The sequence below is a fragment of the Kogia breviceps genome, chromosome X (assembly GCF_026419965.1).
Source record: "Kogia breviceps isolate mKogBre1 chromosome X, mKogBre1 haplotype 1, whole genome shotgun sequence".
NCBI classification, from domain to species: Eukaryota; Metazoa; Chordata; class Mammalia; order Artiodactyla; family Physeteridae; genus Kogia; species Kogia breviceps.
Genome location: NC_081330.1, coordinates 89218747 through 89240949, shown reverse-complemented (window position 1 = coordinate 89240949; position 22203 = coordinate 89218747). Strand labels below are relative to the sequence as shown.

Here is a 22203-nt window from a genome sequence, read left to right as displayed (position 1 = left end):
GTGCTCAATAGCTACATGTAGCTAATGGCTACTGCAAGAAAATTCTACCAGACAGCATTGGTCTTCTCATTGCCTTACTAGCTCCCAGAAAACCTATGGATTATTAAATGATTTAATATATCTTAAAAACTGGATGTCCTATGACAACACTATCCCACAGGAATGTGTTAAAAGGGTGCCAAAAAGCATTCTATATGAAATTAACCTTGAGAAATGCTAATAATAGCATCCATTGCGTGCCAGGTACTGCTCTAAGTGCTATATATACACGTGTTAACTCAATCCTAACTATGAACATCCGTATTTTAAATGAGGAAACTGAAACAAAGAGAAGTTTGCCTCAGGTCCCAGAGATAGTAAATGGGGAGATAAGACTCAAACGTATGCTGTCTCCACACAATATCATCATAATTTCTTTACTACAGAAACTGCAATATGTGCTATGATTCTCCAATGAGGACCAGGTGGTGATGGTTAGTGATCTTAGTTGATTGGTATGGGCCTATCAACATACAGAAACCAGGGTTCACTTGAACAAACTGGAAAACACTGAGTTTATGTATGTTGGAAGCAGGGGATCCAGCAGCCATTCCATGAAGACTGGTTCTCCCTTTTGTTGGGCTGGAAATGGGAAGTAGTACTGACCAATGGACTGAGTATCTTGAGCACTGGGAGATGGCTGGTCCACATCCATGGGTGATTCCTCCCTTCGGACAGATGCCTCTGACTGGCTTGACTCCGACTGGATAAAAGGGAGACAAAGTCACATAAAGGGTGCAACTCTGCTTTCCTCAGGGACAGGCTAGAGGCTGTCCTACAATCTCTCACATATCATAAGCTTGGAAAGAAGCCTCCCATGTCTTCCCATATGGAAAGAAATTTCCTTAGGTAGCTCTCCAGGACAAAAGAATGGCCTTCCCACCTCCTTTGCTGTCCTCCACCCTGAGCTAGCAAGCTTTTGCAAAGAGCTCCCTGGATGCCTGCATTTGCCTCCACTCTATTCCAGGCCTGTGTCCAGTCAGGCACCATCCTCCTGGACTTCAAGACTTCTAGGGACAGTTTACACATGTATGTATACCTATATATAAAACTCAGATGGGCAGAAGGTAGGTTTACTCTTTGTTCCTTTTTGCTCACAAAAGGGGAAATAACGGGAATGAATTAGTGCAATCTTTGATGGGTGGGATTGGCTTTTTAAAAAAAGGCAACATCTGTCCTATCAGGTGTGGGAAAGAGACTGGGCAGAAAAAATACTCCAGACTAATAGTTCTCTAGTCTCCATTTCTACCCTGCTGGAGCTACAGCCCTTAAATTCTAGGCTGTTCCCAGCATGCTCAATGAAATCACACTGTATAACAGTAATTACAGACAAAGAAAAAATAGGCCTCGAGATATCCTTATTTCCCGGATCTTGGGAAGGCGACTTGCACGTTGTTACAAGGACAGGAAAACAATGAGTGCCACAGTGTATATACATGATGCCAGGCTTTTCCTACAGCCACTCTGTGCTGAGATCCCAACAATGAATTGGCTACCTAGGAACCTGAAAAGGCTTCCTCCTAAAAGTGCCCAAGCGCCTGGGTGCCAAAGGAGTATGAAGAATAGAGGCAGAGACCAGGGTGGAGGGATCAGCCATAGCCAGAAGAGGCTGTGTGGGATGTGTACCAAGCTTGGGGGACTTTCAAGGGCAGGATTCCTGACGTGTCTCTGAGGTACTTGCATTGTTCCATGAGACTGAAAAATCTTTTATCACGAGTCCCCTCAGAACCCAGACACTTAGCATTACGCAGTTTGCAAAAGCGCCACTGTTGACTGGATAGCTGGGAGTGGGGTATGATGGCCAAGCTTTAAATCAAACCAAACCAAACCAATAAACAAACAGTAAAGAAAGCACCAAGAGAAAAGTAACCCTGTCGTCCAGAAGCATTCATATAGCAAACTTAATGCAAAAGCATACAAGGTAAGGGCAATGAAACCCCACTGATGATGTGGTGGGGGAGGGAGGAGAGACAAATGAATGAGGGGCCACAGGCATCATGCTAACCGTTGCTGCTTGTTGCTGTCTCCGCGCCCTTTGACCCTCACGTACCATTTGTATAATGGCATCAGCCTCAGCCTCCAGCTGCCGAACAGCTGCCTGGATGCTGCTAGCTGAGCCTAAACCGGAAGAACCTGGGAGAAAGAAAAAAGAAGGTAAGATGTAAACTGTATAAAGAGAGAATGCTCAATATTCTCTCTCCCATCTCCTGGGCCACCACAGGGCACCTTGCTGAAGTCTTTGAGCTTTAAGCTCAGGCAGCCTCAGAATGCTCATCATCAGGCACTAAGAGCTGCCATTACAGATAAGGGCAGGCCACATGGGGCTGGGCAGACGGATGGTGGCAGGTGAGAGAGTTCTGTGGGACAGGGGGAAAGACGTTGGATTTGGCAGGCCATAGCTGAGGCAACATGGCTATAATATTTTAGCCAAGAGTGTTCAAAGAAGCAGAGAGGAGACAAACTCAGTGAGTTAAATCTTGTTCACCAAAAGATCTGTCCCCAATTTCCTTGCCAGATTTCCACTCCCCTTTAATTCCCACTTGCCCTAGTGAAATTTCCTATGTAGACGGCTTGAGTGAGATACAGAATGCAGCCACCAACATTTTAAGATAGGATCATCGTTTCCTTAGAAAAGATCAAACAGGAAGGAGACATGACATTAAGTCCTGCCCTCCAGGGTCTCTTGTTTTTCCACCACCAAACTTGCCCCTCAACTGGACACCCCAGTTCCATACCTAGCCTGCCTGTCTGCTTGGCTTTCTTGTTAGCTCGGCGTGTGTCGTCCCGGAGCTGGATGATAACCTGCAGTACCCTCAAGAAGAACTTCTGGGTAGATGTCTTGGATGTCAACATGGACATAGAAGGCAACTGGAGCTCCCGGCCACCCAGAGGTCGCTTCTGAGATGCCACGATTACCACATTCTCAGCCATGTCAAACCTGGAGAGTGTAGAGGTGGCTTGCGTATACTGAGAGCATCTAAGCATCAACTCCCAGAGCAGGCAGGGCTTTCTTGTGTCAAGCAGGGGGTAAGGAATCTTAGAAGAAAATCACACAAGTAGGAAAAATAGGGCCGAGTGTGTACAGGACAGAAACAAAATCTGTCCAGGGAAGAGGGAGAAAATAACCAGGAAGCCAAGAAGCTCCACTTTTCAGAATGTCCCTGATCCCAACCCCACAGCCAAATGGGCAGCTGCCACCTACCTGCTCTGCATTTTGCCTTTCAGCTTAGTGGTCTGTGGCTGCTCCTCAGGCAGGCCATCAGGGGAGAGGGTCTCACACTGGGCTCGCCGCTGCTGTTCCAGATTGTATTCCCGTAGTTCAGCCAGAAGGGTTCCTGGGCAGGCAGAGAAGCCAGCAAGTGTTCAGAGACTTCCGTAATGAAGCAGTGAAAAGCCAAACCTTTCCAAGAAAACTTCCTAGGTGCTTTGCTCAGCTGCACTGAACCTGGAGTGAGCAGAAATTTTCCTCTGTTCATTTTACTATGTGTGCTCACAGATCAACTAACTGCTCAGGGGCCACTGGTTTATCTGGCCTTGAGAATTTGCTGAATCGACAAGAAATACAGCTCAGTGAAGAGGGGAAGAAGTATCTTTTGAAGCACGTATACCTCTCAAACTTCTTAGGTTTTTGTGGTAATCTCAGGCAAACTGCTTAACCTCTTTCCCAATTTGCTTACACATCTTAATAATGGGGCTCATACTGCCTAACCTCACAAGGCTGCTTTGAGAATTAGGAGATAACTGTCTAGCAGAGTGCCTAGGATACTGCCTAACCTATGGATGTTGAATAAATGGTGGCAGTCAAGAAAGATCAGAGGCCTCCTTTGGAAGAACTCTGTAATTCTCATTCAACAAAGAACACCCTAGGTCACACAGTTTAATTGACTCTCATATCACCTCAGCTCCAGGGATGTTTGTGAGAAGGAGATAACTACACAGGTGGTTGAGATCTAGGGAGATCCATGATTGGGATGGGGGGTGGGAGAGAGCAAAGAGAGTCTATGCTGAAAGCAAATCTGGCCCCACTCCTTGATTCAGTCACCCCATCACCTGGGTTTTAGTTTTCTTCTTGGTAAAACAGGAAAACTGAAACTAGATAATTTGCAAGTATTCTTAGAATTTTTGTACCCTCAAATCTGCACAAAGGCAGAGGGTATTATTCTTGTGCATCTCTGAGGTGGCGAACTGCCTCAGCCGGCTCATCATAGGGCTCTTATGAGTGCCCAGAATGGAAAAGCAATGTCGGTCCTATGGATGCTCATTTTCTTTCACTAAGCACCAATTATTAGCTGTGTGCCAGGGATTGGGAATGTAGAGAGAAGACCAGTCCTGCTCTCAGAAAACTTGGAGGAAAACAGATGACAACCTAGTATTATTAGTGCTATGAAGAAGAGCTCATGGGGCTGTGCTACAGATGCATAGAGGAGTTTGATTCAGCCTGGGGGTTCAGGGAACGCTTCCATAAAGAGGTGACACCTAAGTGGAAGGTTTCAGAAAAACAGGGTGCTTTACTCCTATCATTACCTATCTGTTTACAAAGGGTATAACCCAGATGGCGGGCTCCATTCAGTAGCAGCTTCAAAACAGTGTCCCGGGTCCCAGGGTCCCCCCGAGAGAGCTGCAGTAACACATTGGCTGCATCCTCTAGGCCTTCTTCAGAACAAGAATGGGATGTCAATACCTGGGAAAAAAAAAAGGAGATGGGGTGAGCCCCAACTTGAGAACTAAAACATTATCTACCCCAGTCAACTCTTTCTCCCCCAACCTTGGGAGGTCAGAAGAGCTTGGACTCACCTCCACAGAGAGCTGGAGCTGATTTTCAGTGAGGCCAGAGGATACCATCTTAAAGTCTGTGCTGCTGCTGATATCACCCACCTTCGCTGGAGATTTGCTGGCCTTAGTAGTAGTGGAAGCTTTGAGGAAACAGACAGAACACTGTAAGCCTCTGAAACTCACATGCCAGAGACTTAAGTGGCAGAGCCAATCGCTGCACTGCCCAGGGCTTCAAAATGGAAAAGTAGTGAAAATGAAGATCCACCCCACATAGCCAAATCCAAATGACTTGGGATACCAAGGACTCTTATGACTGTACCTTCTAAAGTGACAAAGAATCCCAGATATTTCTCGCAACTGTTCCCCTACCATCAGAGGGCCCTCTGAAAGCCCCTTCCTTCAAAATCTGTTTCTTCAAATGATTCTTATTAGCGTGCTGCAGGGCTCATTCCCTTCACTTCCTGGGGTGGCCTGGCTACTTGATTCTACCCTGATTCCCACTGCATCCTGCCTGCTCTTGAACTGCTTCCTCTGAGAACTGGCTCCCTCAACCAGGCTAGAAAGACTGGGGATTCTTTAAAGACAGGGACTCCCCCCCCCCTTTTTTTGGCAGTACGCGGGCCTCTCACTGCTGTGGCCTCTCCTATTGCGGAGCACAGGCTCTGGACGCGCAGGCTCAGCGGCCATGGCTCACGGGCCCAGCCGCTCTGTGGCTGTGGGTTCTTCCCAGACTGGGGTACAAAACCATGTCCCCTGCATTGGCAGGCGGACTCTCAACCACTGCACCACCAGGAAAGCCCCCCCCCCCCCTCTTTTGAGCTTAGCCTAGGGGAAGCCACATTCAGTGGTCTCCACAGGTGTGGTGGAGGGGGGAGGGAGGGGAAGACGGAGAGAGAGAACTTGGACCAATGAGGGTGAGAATTAACACATCTGGCTCTCACAAACACAAACCAAGCTGATTGCTGTCATTTAGGGAGGAATACCCGGGTTGGGGAGAGTTGTGGGTGAGGTGGGTGTACACACCCCACAGCTCCCAGCCTACATCCACACTTACTTGAAACAGTAGTGGTAGAAGTCGTGGGAGTAGTCACTGTGGTCGAAGCGGCTACAGTAATGGTGGATATAGTCGTGGCAGCAACCAGGGCCGGAACAGAAGTGACAGGGGTGGTTGCAGCAGGGGGAGTGGGTGTGCTGGAGGCAGCAGTGGTAGTGGTGGTAGATGTGGTTGAGGTGGCAACAGTGGTGGAGGAAGCACTGCTGCCAGAATTAGCCTGTGCTTCCGACACTTTGTTTTCTGGGAGAGCAATTGAGATGAGAGAAAGGAGTCTGAGGAGTTTCTCAGTTAAGAGAGAGCTCCGGCGGATGACTGGGTGTGACAACATGTTCATGAGCTGCCCCAGTGGAGAGGCCTCGAGGCTGTATGGGGAAGTTTCCCCCTCACCACCAGAGCTCACTGGCACTGACTTCACGGAGTTCTTGCCTTTCCGGCTGACATTCATGTTGTCCAGTTTTACCAATAAGTCCCAGAAGTCTGTGCAAATGCCACTGCTCGTGGACTGTGAAGAGCATGGGCTGCAGGCCTGCTTACTGCCCCTCTCCCGATCACTCTCACAGTTAGTTTCTTTGGTCCGCTGCTGTGTGAAGTGGCTGGGAAACACCTGCCAGGAAAGAAAGGACAGGCTTGGTCTAGGAGATCTACACAGAAAATGTCTTGTGACAAGGAAAGACAACTGGCTCCTAGACTCTCCACTCCTTTGGACAGCTTTAGTAACACTGAAGAGATGTAACATAAGAGTTTTATCCAACTGATGTTGTGAAGCAGCCTAGAGAAACTAACAAAAGCTCTGTAGAGAGACAGATGATCAGCAAACTTTTCTGAGCATCTATCTCCATACTTACAAAATGGGGAGGATACCTACACGGCTGTGCAAAATTATTGAGATTAGAGGTAATGCATTTTGCATAGTGCCTGGTATAAGGCAGGCCCTCAACAAATGGCAGCAAAGCTTATGAAAAAGAGGACTGAAAAAAAAAAGGACTGAATTAAGTTCTAGGTCCAGCCAGCTCCATCACTTACAAGCCACAGACAAAGCCACTAAAGATTTCTGTATCCCAGCTCCTTCAACTGTAAAATGGGAACCATGCAGACCACTGAGGGTTGTTTGATGGCTGAATGAGACAATGTATAAAAATTGTGAAGAGTGAACACAAAAAACCCACAGAATTATTTACTGGACAATCTCCCAGAAACAATACAGGCCTCAGCACCAATGATGAGGACCCGGTAGCTCCCTCAGAGTTCAGATTTCACCTACACTATGGCTGACAACCATCTTCCATCCCCAGGAGTTGGGTTCCTCCAAGCTCCTCACCTTGGCTAATTGAATGAGTGTATCCAGAACGTGTCTGCAGACAACAGGAGCAGCCTGGGGGTGGATGTGGACAGTGGAGCCACTACTTGCATGCTTCTCAGTATGTTTGCGTCCCCCTGAACGCTGGATCTGGAATATATTAGTCCTGCAGCCTAGGGCTGCATCCATGGATACTGAGAGCCAGGAAAGCTGGTTGGAGCTCTTAGACTCCATCTTGTGTAGCAGGTCCAGGGGCCGGTTCTCATGGCTGCTTGACCCACAGCTCTTGCTTGACTTTTTGCCCTTTTCCTCACTTGAGGAGAGCCTGGGTGTTTCAATGCAAAGCTCACTCTCACTGCTGCGCTGCAAGATGGAGAGCAGGCTTCGGATGACCCAGTGGCGGGTCTGGGCATGGTAGCAGAGATTTCTCAGTACTCGATGTAGACGGCTAGTATTGAGCTTCGGCTCATCCACAAAAAGTAGGACCAGGAGACAAGACAGGGCTTCATGATCCAGGAGGAGCCGTCCTCGGAGGCGTAGCAGAGTGTCCACATTACTGCCAGAAGGCCTGAAACAGACAATGGTTTCTGGGTAATACTTAGGCCAGAGCTCTGGGATCAGGCATAGGACTAGGGGAGGGGGATGAGCTGGATACATCTCAGGAGGCTCGAGCAGGGAGGGTGTCCAGTCCAATGACTCTTAAGTATTCTTAATAGTAAAAACAGCTATCCCCCTGAGTGCCTACTATGTCCCAGACACCCTACAATATCTGTAACAGCTTCCTCATGGGGCTCCTGTAAAGACTAGAGAACCACCCAATTTTGAGATGATGAGCAAGAGGCTCAAATAGGTTAAGTGACTTGCTCTACATCACACAATGACTGAGAAGAGAGCAGAGATTGCAGCCCAGGTCTGTATCAACTGGTAAAATTGGACTGCCCATAAAGTCCTAGGACACAATGCTTACCTTGGCCTTCTATAGACTACCAGGAGGTTGCCTGCTGAATAGGGACTGATCACTCCACACTCTGGCCTCGTTAATAATGAACTCTTTTGCAGCCTAGATGCTGTAATCTCAAGGCAAGCGGTTCTCACTGTTTTCCTATTTGTGTGGGAGGCAGGTGGCTTTCCTTGTTGTAACCACAGCTAGAGCCTGCTGCCTGCCTACCTTACTTTGTGATTATGGTCTACAGTAGCTACACTAACCAGAAGTTTGGCTTTCTGAAGGGGGAGTCCAAAGATCTGGCTTCCCCATTCATTCAAGTAAACATCCCAGAGAGATCATTCCACCTCTCTGCCTATAAATAAAGGAAGTTGGACTAGTAGTAGACATGAAAGGTGGTATGGCAAGGAAAAAAAGACAGGCAAAGGGTACCTATTATGGCTGCTGCTACCCCCCATCTGGAAGGTGCCGCCTCTCTGCACGGCAAGCCGAGTGTATTGGACCCCACGGTTGCCACTCAGGCGACTGGTGAAGGCTGGAAGGAAAGAAAAAGGAAACTGAAATTGGGGAGGGGGTGTGTGCTGAGCTGGGTCCAAGCAATACAAAGGGGAACAAAGAGTCTCATGTGGCCAAAGGCAGATATTCCAGAGCCCTCCCACTTGCCTCCCTCTGTACCCGGGCTTCGAAGAATGGCAGAGAGTGCAGAGGTGCTGCTGTGCCCAAAAAGCCGCTCATGCATGAGCTGCCTCTGCCGGGCTTCCTGCTCTCGCCTCAGGGCTTGAGCCTCAGCTGCAATGTCAGGTGGCATCACGGCCAACACGCTGTCCTCCATATCCTCTAGGACACTACGGCGCAGGTCTGAGGGCAGAGTCTGGATGAAGGTCACAGGGTCCATGGGGGTGTCTGAGCTGGCATTCTGTGCCAGTTCCCGTCGCTGTTGCTCAGCTCTCTGCTGTGCCAGTACCTACAGAGCAGAAGGAGTCAATGGGGGCATACCCACAGCCAGGTAGCCTGGCACCACCAGCCCCCCGCTCACATACTTCCTCCTGGATGGCTGGAGGCAGGGCGGCCAGGAACTCAGGGCTCACTTCGGTCACACCAGGATTCCCCACCACTGCAGGAGCTGAGCTATTTGTCGAAGGGGCAGTCCGCGTTGGTGGACGAATGCCCAGCTGGTTCTGTAGAACTTCTCGGCGAATGTCATCAGGGAGAGCGGCCAGAAAAGAGGGGTCCACGCCTTCGGGGAGACTAATACCTGAGGGGAGATGCAAGATATGAAGGGACTCTCACTTCTACTGAAGCCTAAAGATGTACTTGGATCAAAGAAACCCATGGCCTTGGATAAGGGAGACCAGGTTTCTGTCCTCATTTCATGCCAAGGACACAGGGGACACAGAGAAGGCCCACGCACCCTTCCCTAGGCTCAGAACAGCTCTTGTTCTATGCCAGGTTCTGTGTGTGCACTGTCACTTAACCTTCAAGACCCCACCATGTAGCTATCATCACCCTCTCAGTATCAATGAAGATCAGGGAAGTTAAGTAATGGCTCCAGGTCCTAAAAGTAAGACATGGCAGAGAAGGGATTTGAGGTAAGATCAGTGACTCCAAAGGCCTGGGCTCATTCCACTGTGTAGCATCAGCATCCCCTTACTGCAGGCCCTCCCCACATATACATGCCACCCGCCATCTGGATGGAACGGTTCGACTGGTGGGCATTTCCATGCCAAGGGTTACTAGAAGCCTAAACAGCCCCAGGATGGCCTGAGCACACATGGAGCTCACCTGCTAGAGGATCTTCTTCTTCACTGCTTGTTGAAGGCAGTGGTTCTTCTAGGATTCCCCGGGAATCTGCTCCAGAAATGGCCACGGCAGAATCTCTGGTGGAAGAACTCTCAGAGGATGCAGGGGTAGAGCTAAAGGAAATCATTTTCAGGTTCTCTGTATTATATTTTCCCACTTATAAAATATTCCTATAGTACCCCTTTTCTCACAGAAACCAAGTTGATTTCCCCAGTATACAAAGCATGTGCACTGGTTACTAAGTATGAACGTGGCTTGAAATACCCACCAACACACCCTGCCCTCCTCTCACTCACACAGTGCTTACCTGTCCTCAGGGGGCTGGGTAGGTTCCCCTGACCCATCACTCCTGCCTTGCACTTCTGTCACAACTGGCGGGGCATCCCCAGGAGTGGAGCTGCCTGCTGTGGGCTGCTCAGAACTGCCAGGTGCTGAGGTGTCACCCACAGCTTCCTCCAGGGTGCAGGAAGCCAGGCTGCTGGTATCCATGGGAGAGCCTTCCAGTTGACTGCTGACGGCTGTCAGAGCATCAGAATCTTCAGCTCTTTCTGGGGAAAGAGAGGCTAGGAGGAAGTCACATGGAGAGGTTAGATCTCTGCTTCGAAGAGGGAGAGGCTGAATTAAGAAGCAGCCACATCAGACTTCTCACTTCTTCACCTTCACTTCACGCTGGCCTGATGCTCCCCCCTCAATCTCCTTTGCTTTAAAAAACTCAACTCATGCTCTTTCTATTATCTGTTGAACATTTATGGTGTTCCAAGCATGCCTGTGAAACATCTTCTCTAGGCACCCCAGGTAAGGGATCCTGTCACTTTCAGATTTCCTGCAGGCATCATTTACACAAGTTCTTTGGTTCTGTTTGTCCAAACAAACAAGGTTCCTTTAAGGCAAAATCCCCTACACCCTAAGGTTTTTCCAGAGCAAGTCACAGGCAGTATAGTAAAGAGCAGGAACGGCAAACAGGCTTGTTTACCCTGTTGGAACACTGCTGAGAAGAATTTTGAGGCCCCATTTCAAACCAGTGGGAAATAGTGCCATGAGATAAATGGTGTTGGCCAGGATGGGAGAGCTGCTAAGTGTGCGGTCACGTGCTTGCCCATTCCTGGAAATGTTGAAGAAAAGCAAGCTTCAGAGTTACACAGATCTGGATTTTAATCACAGCTCAAGCACTTACTGAGTGACCTTGGGCTAATTATTTCACTTCTGAGTTTCAGTTTATTCATGGAGATAACACCCTTTACTTTGGATGATTGTTTTTTAAAGAAGTTAAATAATAAAATAATAAGCATGGCATGATAGCCAGGAACAGAGTGATCACCTCAAACTGTTGGCACCATCACTAGTATCATTAAGACACTCAGATGTATATATAATCACTTGAGGACACAGAGAAGAAACCTCAGCTTTAGCTAAAAAGGTAATGTGCAACATGAGACCCTACTATGAGGGCTTGAGCTTCTACTTTAGAAATTCTCTAAAGTAAGAGAGTAAAGAGAAACTACAAAGATGTCCATTTTCCCCTCTGTTCTACCCCTACCCCCAAACCTTGAAATTCTACTCACTTATAGTGGGAGCTGGGGATAGCTCCATCTGAGTTGTTTCTGCTTCTCCACTTGGCCTTGTGGGACCCAATTCCTCTGGCTCTACAGGCATCAATAGCTGGGTAGAGCTTCCCGCTTCTCCAGTCGGGGACTGCAGCTCTTGAGGAATCTCTCCCAAGGCTGGTGGGGGTGGGAGTGTTGGTTGCTGTTGTGAGGGCTGAAGAGTGACAAGGGTCTCCTTGGGCTCAGATGTAGCTGCATCAGTTGAAGATGGGGTTGTTGGGTAGCTGTCAGGCATGGGAGTCCCATCTTTCTCGGAAAGAACGACAATGGGGTTGTTAAAAGGCAATCAGCCAAGGACCGGGGGGAGCCACTCAATCAGCACATGTGGCACGACAAGTATCCCACTCAGTCAGTGATGCAGGATTCCCCTCAGTCACCAACTGCTCCTAGGAACAGCTTGTGGTTGGTCTGGTATACTCAGGATGAGGGCTAAGGCACAGTGCTATCTTAGTCCCAAGAACCAAAAGATCTGACTCTTTGTAGACCCCTAAGAATTAAATCCATTCTGTGCCCTGGGTGGAAGGGGGAGAGTTCAAGTCACTTTATAATACTTGCCTCACCCTAAATACCACCTGTCCCCTTCCACCTCCCTTTTCTTGCAGTCCTGATTATCCAAGGAACATCTACAACTCTGTCTGATGGAGGCAATGGTGTTAAGAGTAAATGCGAATATGCAACACACCAGGGAAAGTAGTAAGTTGTATAGTTATCTTCTAATTGGGGCTTAAAATCCCTACCCCACAACAATACAACTTACTACCTCACCCCGGCATGAGCAGAATCCTCTAGCAAGGGCAGCAGGCAAAAGGCCATTTTACCTGATGACAGACCCTTTCAAAGACCTTCTACCAGATTCAGGGCACCAGGACACCTACCCTCTTTCACTGCTTTAAAAAATACTGTGTAGGCTTTGGTACAATCATTTCCCAACTCAAGTGCCAAAGGAGACAGAAGGTATAGGGAAGCAGAAGAAAGTTCTGAGGAAATAGGGGGGGGAGACATATAATACCATATGGACCAGTTATTAGAATCACAAAATGGCTACTGACGTTAGGAAAATTAGGAGGAATAGAAAGCATATAGTAGTAATACCATTTAGCCCACCGAGCTACCTTCCCCAAAAGCAGATTGCTCAAGGCAACATTCTTAGACTTTTAGATTCCACAGACCCACGAAATTTATAGAAAAAGGAAAAAATAAAAAGGGACAAGAGACTAACACAGGGTCACCAACTTTTAATTTAGCCAAGTAAGAAAAAAAATCCCATTAATATCATTTAATAAAAATATTTTGATACCAAAGAAGTAGGAAACACATAATTTGCAATTTATAATAGTCCTTTAAATTGAACAAACTCAACTTTTTGAAAAGCTCATTAAACCTCCCTTATTTTGTTCATTTCCACTTAGGACTAGCATTTAGGAACCACTGTCATCAGGTGTTCTCATTAAGCACCACACTATGGGGGTCAGTAAAGGCGATAGGACACATGGCCTCACTACACATGCCAGAACGCAGTACAGCATAATCAGAATGAACCTAAAAACACAGCACGTCGGAGGGGAAGTGCACCACCGTGGGAAAGACAGTAGACTGTATAGTTATCTCCAAGATGGGGTATGACCCTAAAACTATACAATCTACTACCTCATCCCACAGAGCACCAGTGTTCATCTTCAGCCCACTTGGGCCAGCTATTTGGGTCAGGATAAAAAACCAACCAATTAGCAAGAAGGGGAAAAGGGAGGGAGAGTTACCTGAGAGGTTCTGTTCAGTGGAGTCATTTGTCTTAGATGTAGTACACTGCAAAGAAAAGGGACAGACCAATGTGGGACCTTGCAAGCACATGAGATAGAGGTCAACTTTAATAGTTGCCATCTCCCACATATGACACATATGACCTGGATGCAAGATGAGCACTTTAGCATGCAAACATACCTCCAATTTCTCTAATACATACTCATGCTCATGGATTGCTTGGGGACAAGGGAGAAACTGTCGGGGGCTGACTAAACAATGAGAGGAAAGGATAATAAAAACCACATTGGAGATGGGCTTGGACATAGGACATGACCTGAACACAATCATTGAGATAAGCAAGAATTTCTCAAAAGTTTCATCTATATATATTTTCCTTCCTTGGGCTCATTTTGTACACTCTGGCTTTTTCAATCATATGCCAGGCTTATTTCCTATCCCTTTACATGTGCTTGAAACAATGTTACTATTTATTAGGCAAAAGTTCTATACAAAGGTATTTGTTAGATCAAGTCTGTTATCATAATTGAACATTTCAATATCCTTTTAAATCTGATACCCTGTTGAGTGAGGTATAATAAAGTCTTTCACTCAAGTCTTTTAGTTTCCTTGTATTTTTATCAGCATTTACTTCATTTATTTCAAAGCTATACTATTCAAGGTTGTAGAAGTTTCAGAAGAACCAAAATCATGTTAGAGATTTCACAAATTGAGCCCTAGAAAATGACATGTGGTCATGGGGTTCAGGGTAGGAACATTTTCTCTTATCTGAAGCCTAAGCCCAACTTATTCAAATGGTGGAATGGAATCATATTGGTAAGGTTTCCCTGACACTTAAGAAGGCAATCCACCGAAACGGAATTGAACCATTAAGAGCATAGGCTTAGTCAAGGTCATTGTTCTTATCTAGCTGTAGTCACTGAAAGTAGAGACTGTACAGTGTAACTGGTGAGTCAGGAGCTGCTCTGGTTCTGGCTCCAGTTTTCCCCAGCAAAACACTGGAGAAACAATTTTCCCTCTGGGTTTGAATTCTTTTCCCCTAAAAACCATTCAAGTGTACAGTGAATTTGAAGTGGATCATTTCTCAGTTTCAATGTGAACATCCTTAGAATCTTCAATGACTCTTGGGGCCAGCCACATGTACGCTAAAACCGTGGGAAAGTTAAGGCAGACATGGCCAAAGTTGAAACCTCCCAGCTCTTGGGAATCACCTGTGCACTCTGATCCCTGTTCTCCTTATCTTCTTTGCCTTTGTCGGTTATCTTTGTTTCTTCCTCAGCTAGTTGTTTCCTGCGTTTCTCCCGCCTTTCTTCCAGCTCCTCATCCCTCAGGAATTCCAGGTGATTGACAATGGGCACTTTAACAACTGGACCAAAGAAGCAAAGATCGGAGGCTGCTCAGGGGAGGTGGGGGAGAAAGCCAAGAGGCAGAGCTTGGGGCCACAGAGAACCAGGGAAACTTTCCATGCACTGTCCCAGCCCTGGAAGACTCACTACTGCCCTGATAACCAAACTGCCACACACCTGAAACACAGTCATGCATGCTCTCAGCATCAAGAACTTTGCATTCCTCTGTCCAACGGGTCAGGGCTGTGGGGATGCTGGACAGGGTCCCTGTAGAGAAACAAAGGAGAGTGAGACTCTTGGCATTGTCATGCATCAATTGATCCCCAAATCGCAGTATTTCCCTAACAGGACCCAATGTCTATCACAAGGTTTGGAACATCATAGGTATGCAGATGTAATATGGTTTTTATTGCCCTTGGCTAAATCACTGAGTGGTTTTGGCTTCTACAAAATGGGATTTCTCCAGGCAGGGCAGATACTGTTCTGCTTTCCCTCAGCAGGGAAAAAGAACCAGACAAACGTTACCCCCTCTTTCACCACATAAACTTGCCTGCTTGGCTGGTAGCTGTACTCTGATCATGGAAAAAGTCATCCAGTAGCTCATCATCAGACCGGGCGATGATGTGGACGTCATCGTTGCCCACTAGGAGGCGGGCCCGGCCTCGGCTTTGTAGGGGAAGGCTGCTGCTCAGCTGAAGGATGTCAGCAGCAGCAGAGGGACCAAGCAACCTGTAGGGTGATGGTGGGGTACCATGGTCACTGCACATCCACAGGGGCACTGCAAACTGTTACTGTGAGATCCTTTCTGTATCCTCTACGAAATGCATGACATTATTATGGATCTGATCATATTGCACATTAAGTCTTAGTTACTTTTCTAACCACTCCATCAGTTTGCAAACTTGTTTTGGGCTCAGGTTACGTATTACTCCATAGTTCCTGGAACAGAGTGAGCGTCACTGATAATATCAGGCACTGTGTTAGGGTATAATATCTCTCTTGTATACCCACTACCACCTGTATATTGACCATTATGATACCTATATTCCTTCCTTTCACTTCTAAAATTGTTTCTCCGTAGTGGGAGAAACTCTAAGCCAAAGGGCAGGGATCCTGTCCTGACCATATCTTAAGTGCTAAGTGTTTGGCATATGAGATGCTTAGTCACTGCTGAATGTATGTACAGGACACTTAAGCAGAAGAACATGTTATACAATTTGGTATTCTCCCAAAGGCTGCACATATAATCCACAAAGAAACAGGACAAATACATTATCTGTGTGTGTGACAAGAGCATTATCCCCCCAGGTCAAGATAATGCTGAAGCTCACTGAGCCCAACAATCTTCCTTGTAACTCACCTCTGGAGTATAAGAGGAGGATTGGGCTGACGATTCCCAGGGTAGTGAACATGAATGGTGTGGCCTGTGTTGGCCGTCAGTTGCCTCAGGGTCCTCTGACTGCGCCCAATGCCCTGGGTAAGACGCGTTGTAGAAGAGCCACTTCCCAGTGTCAGGGAACTGTGGTCTGCATGGCGTACCATCAGTGGGTGGGTGGTAGGGATATTTCCTGGGGATGGGGGGATGTCTGCTGCAAGGACAGTATGCAAAGGGGTAAGTGCCAAAAAGAAATTTCTTCTATGGTTGTTCAAGCAGAACCATGTCTCCTGGGCCTTACTTCCTCACACGGAAACCTGAGCTTTGTCCTTTCTCCCTCATTCCCATGCCTCATCTATGATCACTGACACTACCATGGCTTATGCCACCATCTCTCACCCAGATACTGCAACAGCCTCCTAAATAGTACCTTCTCCCAATCCATTCTCTATACTAAGCCACAGTGATGCTTGTAGGCCCCTCAGAAACATGCTGTTCTCTCCACCTTGACGACTCCTCTCCCCCTTCTTCACCTGTACTTTTGTTCTTGGCTTAGATATCACTTTTGCTGATTCTACAAATGGGCCTAAAAACCCTTTACTCTGTGCTTTCTTACCATACTACAATGTAATGCCTGCTTACTCATAATTCCTAATAGACCATAAGCTCCTATGAGGGAAAAGGACTGTTTTCTTTTTTATTGCCATATCCCTAGCACCTAGGACACAGTAGGCACTCCTCAAATATTTGTTCAATTTGCTGAATGGACAGAGGCTCAACTTAGTAAGGAAGATTGATGGAAATCACAAAAATGCAAAGAAAACCAGAATAGAAAGTATCTTGAAAATTATGTAATCCACCCCATTTTTTTTTCTTTTCACATTTTTCATTTACAGGTGACAAACTGAGGCTCAAAGGTGACAAACTGAGGCTCAAAGAGGTAAGAGACTACTTGGCCAAGACAACAGACCAGAACAGTTCAGTGTTTTCTGCTATATCATGCTTGTGATTTGGGAGTAAAGACCTGCCTTCTCAAGACAGCTTGATTTTAAGAACTGGATGCTAAAAAGGGAACTCTGACGTTGATGGGGGAAGAGAGAAGAGATTCACTCTCTCCTCCGAAAAGATGCATTTTTGATGAATAGAGTGAATGTGTTCAAATCTACTCCCCAATGCCAAGCTCAAAGGTGTCTACCCAAACTCTCAAGATCCAGTGTTACAGACATAAGGATTAGTGATTGCCCTATCACTGTAGCATACACATGGGTGCCTGATGCAGTCAGCCTTGGTCTCACTTTTTTTTTAAATTCAAGCAAACCATCAAGTTGTCCATGCTCTAAAATGGCTGGCTGCCTATTTACTGAGGTGGAGAGAACAAAAGGAGCCTCTCACAATTCCTCCTTCTAGGTAAACACTTACTGAGAGAGATGGATTCAGATATCCCTTGCCCCAGGAAGTTGGCATAAGAGGTGCTTTCTGTATCAGACTGATAGCTGCTCTAGTTTAGGGTATAAGAATCAAGAGATAAAACCCAGCTGAGCCCCTGTGTCTTACTAGCACTGGAGAACATGTTGTCAAACTCAATGATGAGATCATCCTCCCGGTCAAAGCGCTCAAATCGGACCAAGGGAGAAGCGTTCATATCAGGGTAATCCTCATCCAATTCCATTTCAGAGCCATCGTCGTCATCGTCTTCATCTCCCTCTTCACCTTCATCATCCTCCTTAAGGGGAAAATAGGAGATGGAGAATTGCTGGAGGTAAGGATTTTCTGAAGTCTGGTGTCATGGCCACATTTGCACATGAGGGAGGGAGGCGCTGAGCCTAGCAACCCAGACTGTTGGTTTTCTCCAGCTGTGTGTTCCCATGGAAGAGGATGTCTGAACCAACCCAAACACAGTCCCCCCTCACCTGATCATCTTCCTCATCTTCCTCCTCCTCCTCCTCTTCATCCTGACTATCATCCTCATCCTCGTTACTGCCACTGCTGTCCTCTTCCTGAGTGTGCTCCTCCTCATCCTCAGGGTCCAGGATATTCATGGAATCTAAAACAAAGGGAGCACATTGGAGGACTATACTGAGTAGCTAGAAAACAGGCTACTGTGCAGGCCAGCAGATTGAGTGGGAAGGCGATGGGGTATTTGACTCTAGGAGAGGAAGAACCAGATCTGGGGTGATGTACAGACTTAGTGAGCCAGCCCCGATTTCCTGAGAGTGCCAACCAATGCATCAATATGCTGAGCCATGCGGCTGAATGTGGAGGCTGGCTATAGGCTGGTGCTTAAGGAGCCATGGTCTAGGATTTGGCCAAGTCTGTTGGTGCCCCCTTGCCTTTCCAGCCCTACTTTGCTACTGACTGCATCCTGTTGGTAAGAAGGAATCTGGAGCGATGATAGCAGGTGGGTGAGAAGAAAGCGAACCAAGTAAGAAGTGACAAACTTTTGGGCAAGCAGTAGTTAACATGTTATTTGAAAAACTGGCTGAGGATAAAGTGGATGGTGTATGTCAGCGCATGCAGACAGATGCTTCCTTATTCTGCACATGTGGGCAGCTGCCTCCAGGAAAACCCTAGTATAGTGTCTGTCAGACGTGCAGGGCAAGAAGGGAGGCCTTTCCGGCCTCGGCACTCTCACCTTCTCGGTTGGCCTGCAAGGTGGAAGCTTGGCTGAGGTTGGAAGGAGCTTCATCCATCAGCACGTCCTCTTGTGATTCATCCTCTCCACTTCTGCTCACTGAAGGTTACAGAGCAGAGCCTTCACTGAACAACAGAGGACTTCCCTTTCCAGATTGGGTGGGCCTAAAGTAGCTATGTACACCCAGCAGATATCCACTTTCTTTTTGGATGAGGAAGACCTGGGCTCTCTGCTGTTGACTAGCTAGGTGAGCTTGGCCAGTCACTTTACCTGTCTGAGTCTCAGTTTCCTCATCTGTAAAATGGGATGATCACATCTGCCCTGCCAATCCCACTAACTGTGAAACCACAGAGGATAATGGGTGTGAAAAAGCCTTGTCAAGTTTAAGAATACATGTCTACTTCTGTTTATCCTTTGATTTTCTTCATCAATAAAATAAAAACAAGTAACATATACCCTTGGAGCCAGGTGACAGTAGAGTACCTTTGTTGTTTTTCCTGAGTTGTAAAAAGCAACTTTTTTACAACTCAGCTGTAAAAGTTGTAAAAGATCCTTAGGGAATGATCACTCTTTTTACACTACTGAGACTTAGAGGCAGAAAGCTCCTGGATTCACTGAAGAACTGAAAGGAAAGCATTTTCTCACCCTACAGCCTCTACAGCCTCCTCTAGGCCTCCATGAATAAACACTCTTGATGTGCCTGATGTATTATCTATACTGATGGCCACCCCCTCCACCTCCCCCACACAGGCAACACTTCAGACCAGCCACAGGTCTGTAGATGGCTTGTGAATTTCTCATCTGTAAGACTGTCAACATCAAGACAAGCAGCAATCTAGGCTGGCTATGAGCCCTTAGGCAGAGCTGAGCAAGCAGATGATGAGAAAAAGGGTCCTCCCGAGAGAGACTGAGGCAAAGGAAGAGGCTATACTCAGTTCTGGGGCTCTCACCTATAATTGTACTGTTCCCAGATCCGCCATCCCTCTCAAGCAACTCATCTATCAGGTCCTCCAGCTCATTCTCAACCTGGAGAGAAATAGAACATATATATGGATGCACACAAGTCTATCATTGTGCTGGTGCTCAACCCTAAAAAAAGCCAGCAAGGGAGCATACATTTCTAGGATAATATGTGACAGAGGATGTTACATAAACACCACGCACTTGGTGCTAAGAGCACAGCAACTACCACGTGCTGCCAATCCACACTCAGACTGTCCTTCAAATGGGTCCATCCCAGGTATCTGAGACCAGATTAAGTCTTTATACTCTTCAGGAATTCAGGAATACATGCAGATCTCCTTAGAGCTAGCAGCTCAGTACTGTAGGCCCCATTTCTTACCATTGCTACCAGCTCCAGAAATTACAATGCTTTCTTTAGGGTCTGTAGAAGACTGCCATTTGAATGCCCCAGTGAGAGCTGGTGCTATAGGCACAACAGTGATGTTAAGGAGCGTCCATTAATAACCAGAACCAAGTAAATCAAAGACCCTGGGCCCAAAGGGCTCAGGCCAGCTTTCTATATCAACATTTCATCCGTGCCTATGTTTTCTTGTTGGGATCTACTCCATTTTATAGATAGTATATGGCATCCTGGCTCTGCACCCACCCCTCATTTAATACAATTCAAACACATTTACTGAGTGTCTACTAAGCATTATCATCTGTGCTCCTCTGCAAAACAGACAAATGCATTTAGGCAAGAATCTAAAGTACTCACCCACCCACACCACTTGGGGGTTTGGTTCAGCACCACAACAGGGGTATGCTGGGTGATCTGCCTCCCTACCTGCATCTCTTGTGAACTGAGCACCTCAGGCTGCCCAGCAATCACCACTGAGTCGGTTTCAGCCTCCCCATCCATGATATCCCCATCTGCCACCTCTGTCTGAGTGACATCATGATCCTCCTCCTGCACTTCTGCTTCCCCAGGCTCGCCTGAAACAATCAACCAACCAGCAAAATAATCAAAGGGTGCCTATGTACAGGGCACCATGAGACAAGCGTAAGACAGTAAGGTCCCTTCCCTGGGCAAAGTTACAAGTTCTCAGAGAATAAATGAATGGGTGACAAAGGAAAAGACAAGGCTACGTGTGAGGATAGCCAAATAAGGCTGCAATTTTAAGGAATTCTTTGTGGGGCAGATTCCCACGCCACTATGACAGATCTGTGGAAGGCCAGAAAGTTCCCAGGGAAACAATACCAAGCTAGAACAGTTGTGATGCCATGCCCATAAAATAAGTACACCCACCCGGCCAGCTCTCCAGTCCATTGGCTGATTCCCTACCTGGGTCCTGTTGGTTGCTATTAGAGTCCTGAGCAGCTCCTTGGGCATCCTGCTCAGACTTGCTCTTGCTAGAAGCACTCTTGCTGCCAAAAAGGCTACTGGGCTGGTTCACAATCCGGGAAAGTGTTTCCAAAGGCTTCAGAGCAGCATTGACTGTGTTGGCCATGTTGGGACTGAGATAAAGGAAGATACAGAGATGAACTGAGCACAGAAATCCACACTAAAAGGAACCAAGGCTCATCAGGGTAACAAGTGATCCCAGGAATGGGACATGGAAGGTACAAGGTGAGCCTGAGACATCTTGTTGTGCCAGAAGGCCTTCAAAAGCAAGAAGGCTTTAAAAAATTAATGGGGTCATTACCATAGGCCAAATCTTAGCATTACAAAGAATAATGATGGGCTTCCCTGGTGGCGCAGTGGTTGAGAATCTGCCTGCCGATGCAGGGGACACTGGTTCGTGCCCCAGTCCGGAAAGATCCCACATGCCACGGAGCGGCTGGGCCCGTGAGCCATGGCCGCTGGGCCTGCACGCCCGGAGCCTGTGCTCCGCAATGGGAGAGGCCGCAACAGTGAGAGGCCCGCGTACCACAAAAAAAAAAAAAAAAAAAAAGAATAATGATGGTAATGGATTATAACACATTAAATATAATCTGCAGCCACAGGGATACAAATGCAGGCAGAAAGAGGTCTTCATTATATAAGAACGCCGGCTAACAAACAGGAATGAGATAATCAGAAAACTATCACTGCAGCCAGCAATGTTAAGTGATCTATGTAAAGACCACTAGTGAATGCTAAAACTACTGAGTTAAAAATCTTCAGAGCATATGATATTCACGTGATCTTCATGTGAACTCAAAGCATCACCTCATGGATAATTTGTTAATACAAAGTGGAACTCTAACCATTAACTATGTGATCGATCAAACTTAGCATTACCCAATAATGGGACAAATTGGCATTATGCGTCTCCTGATATAATGCACTGAGAAAGGCAAACATCACCTATGTAGTATTCTTGCCAAAAAAGTTTACCCTGAACCTAACCATAAGGAAGCCAATTAGACAAATCCAGACTATGGGATGTTCTAGAAGACATTCGACCTTCTGGACTCTTCAAAACAGTCAAATGGCAAAAAAATAAGAGACACGTGGCAATAAAATGCAATGAATGATGCTCTCTGGATCCTGGATCAACACACTCTCCCCCAGCATATAAAGACATTCTTGTGAATAATTGGAGATAGATGAATATGAAGTACATAGTGAGTATTATTATATTGATGGTAAGCTTC

General features: G+C 46.8%; 1 protein-coding gene across 13 annotated transcripts in view; it reads right to left on the bottom strand.

The window, feature by feature from the left end:
* HUWE1 (HECT, UBA and WWE domain containing E3 ubiquitin protein ligase 1) overlaps positions 1–22203 on the bottom strand; it is a 141549-nt gene that overhangs the window by 6507 nt on the left and 112839 nt on the right. For 7 of the 13 annotated variants that reach the window (XM_059049730.2, XM_067023828.1, XM_067023823.1 and 4 more), the window contains 25 exons: positions 20909–21081; positions 20411–20559; positions 19572–19647; positions 18622–18720; positions 17900–18033; positions 17544–17712; positions 15975–16203; positions 15165–15343; positions 14792–14881; positions 14480–14634; positions 13268–13313; positions 11469–11756; positions 10214–10469; positions 9889–10019; positions 9147–9361; positions 8782–9070; positions 8539–8641; positions 7185–7731; positions 5867–6470; positions 4834–4952; positions 4564–4720; positions 3242–3374; positions 2775–2977; positions 2045–2172; positions 646–742 (listed from right to left, as the gene is read on the bottom strand). In XM_059049730.2, the coding sequence (XP_058905713.1) occupies positions 646–742; positions 2045–2172; positions 2775–2977; positions 3242–3374; positions 4564–4720; positions 4834–4952; positions 5867–6470; positions 7185–7731; positions 8539–8641; positions 8782–9070; positions 9147–9361; positions 9889–10019; positions 10214–10469; positions 11469–11756; positions 13268–13313; positions 14480–14634; positions 14792–14881; positions 15165–15343; positions 15975–16203; positions 17544–17712; positions 17900–18033; positions 18622–18720; positions 19572–19647; positions 20411–20559; positions 20909–21081 (4769 nt within the window). The remainder of the gene's footprint in view (positions 1–645; positions 743–2044; positions 2173–2774; positions 2978–3241; positions 3375–4563; positions 4721–4833; positions 4953–5866; positions 6471–7184; positions 7732–8538; positions 8642–8781; positions 9071–9146; positions 9362–9888; positions 10020–10213; positions 10470–11468; positions 11757–13267; positions 13314–14479; positions 14635–14791; positions 14882–15164; positions 15344–15974; positions 16204–17543; positions 17713–17899; positions 18034–18621; positions 18721–19571; positions 19648–20410; positions 20560–20908; positions 21082–22203) is intronic. The other 6 variants (XM_067023830.1, XM_067023831.1, XM_067023829.1 and 3 more) reach the window with 5 other exon arrangements.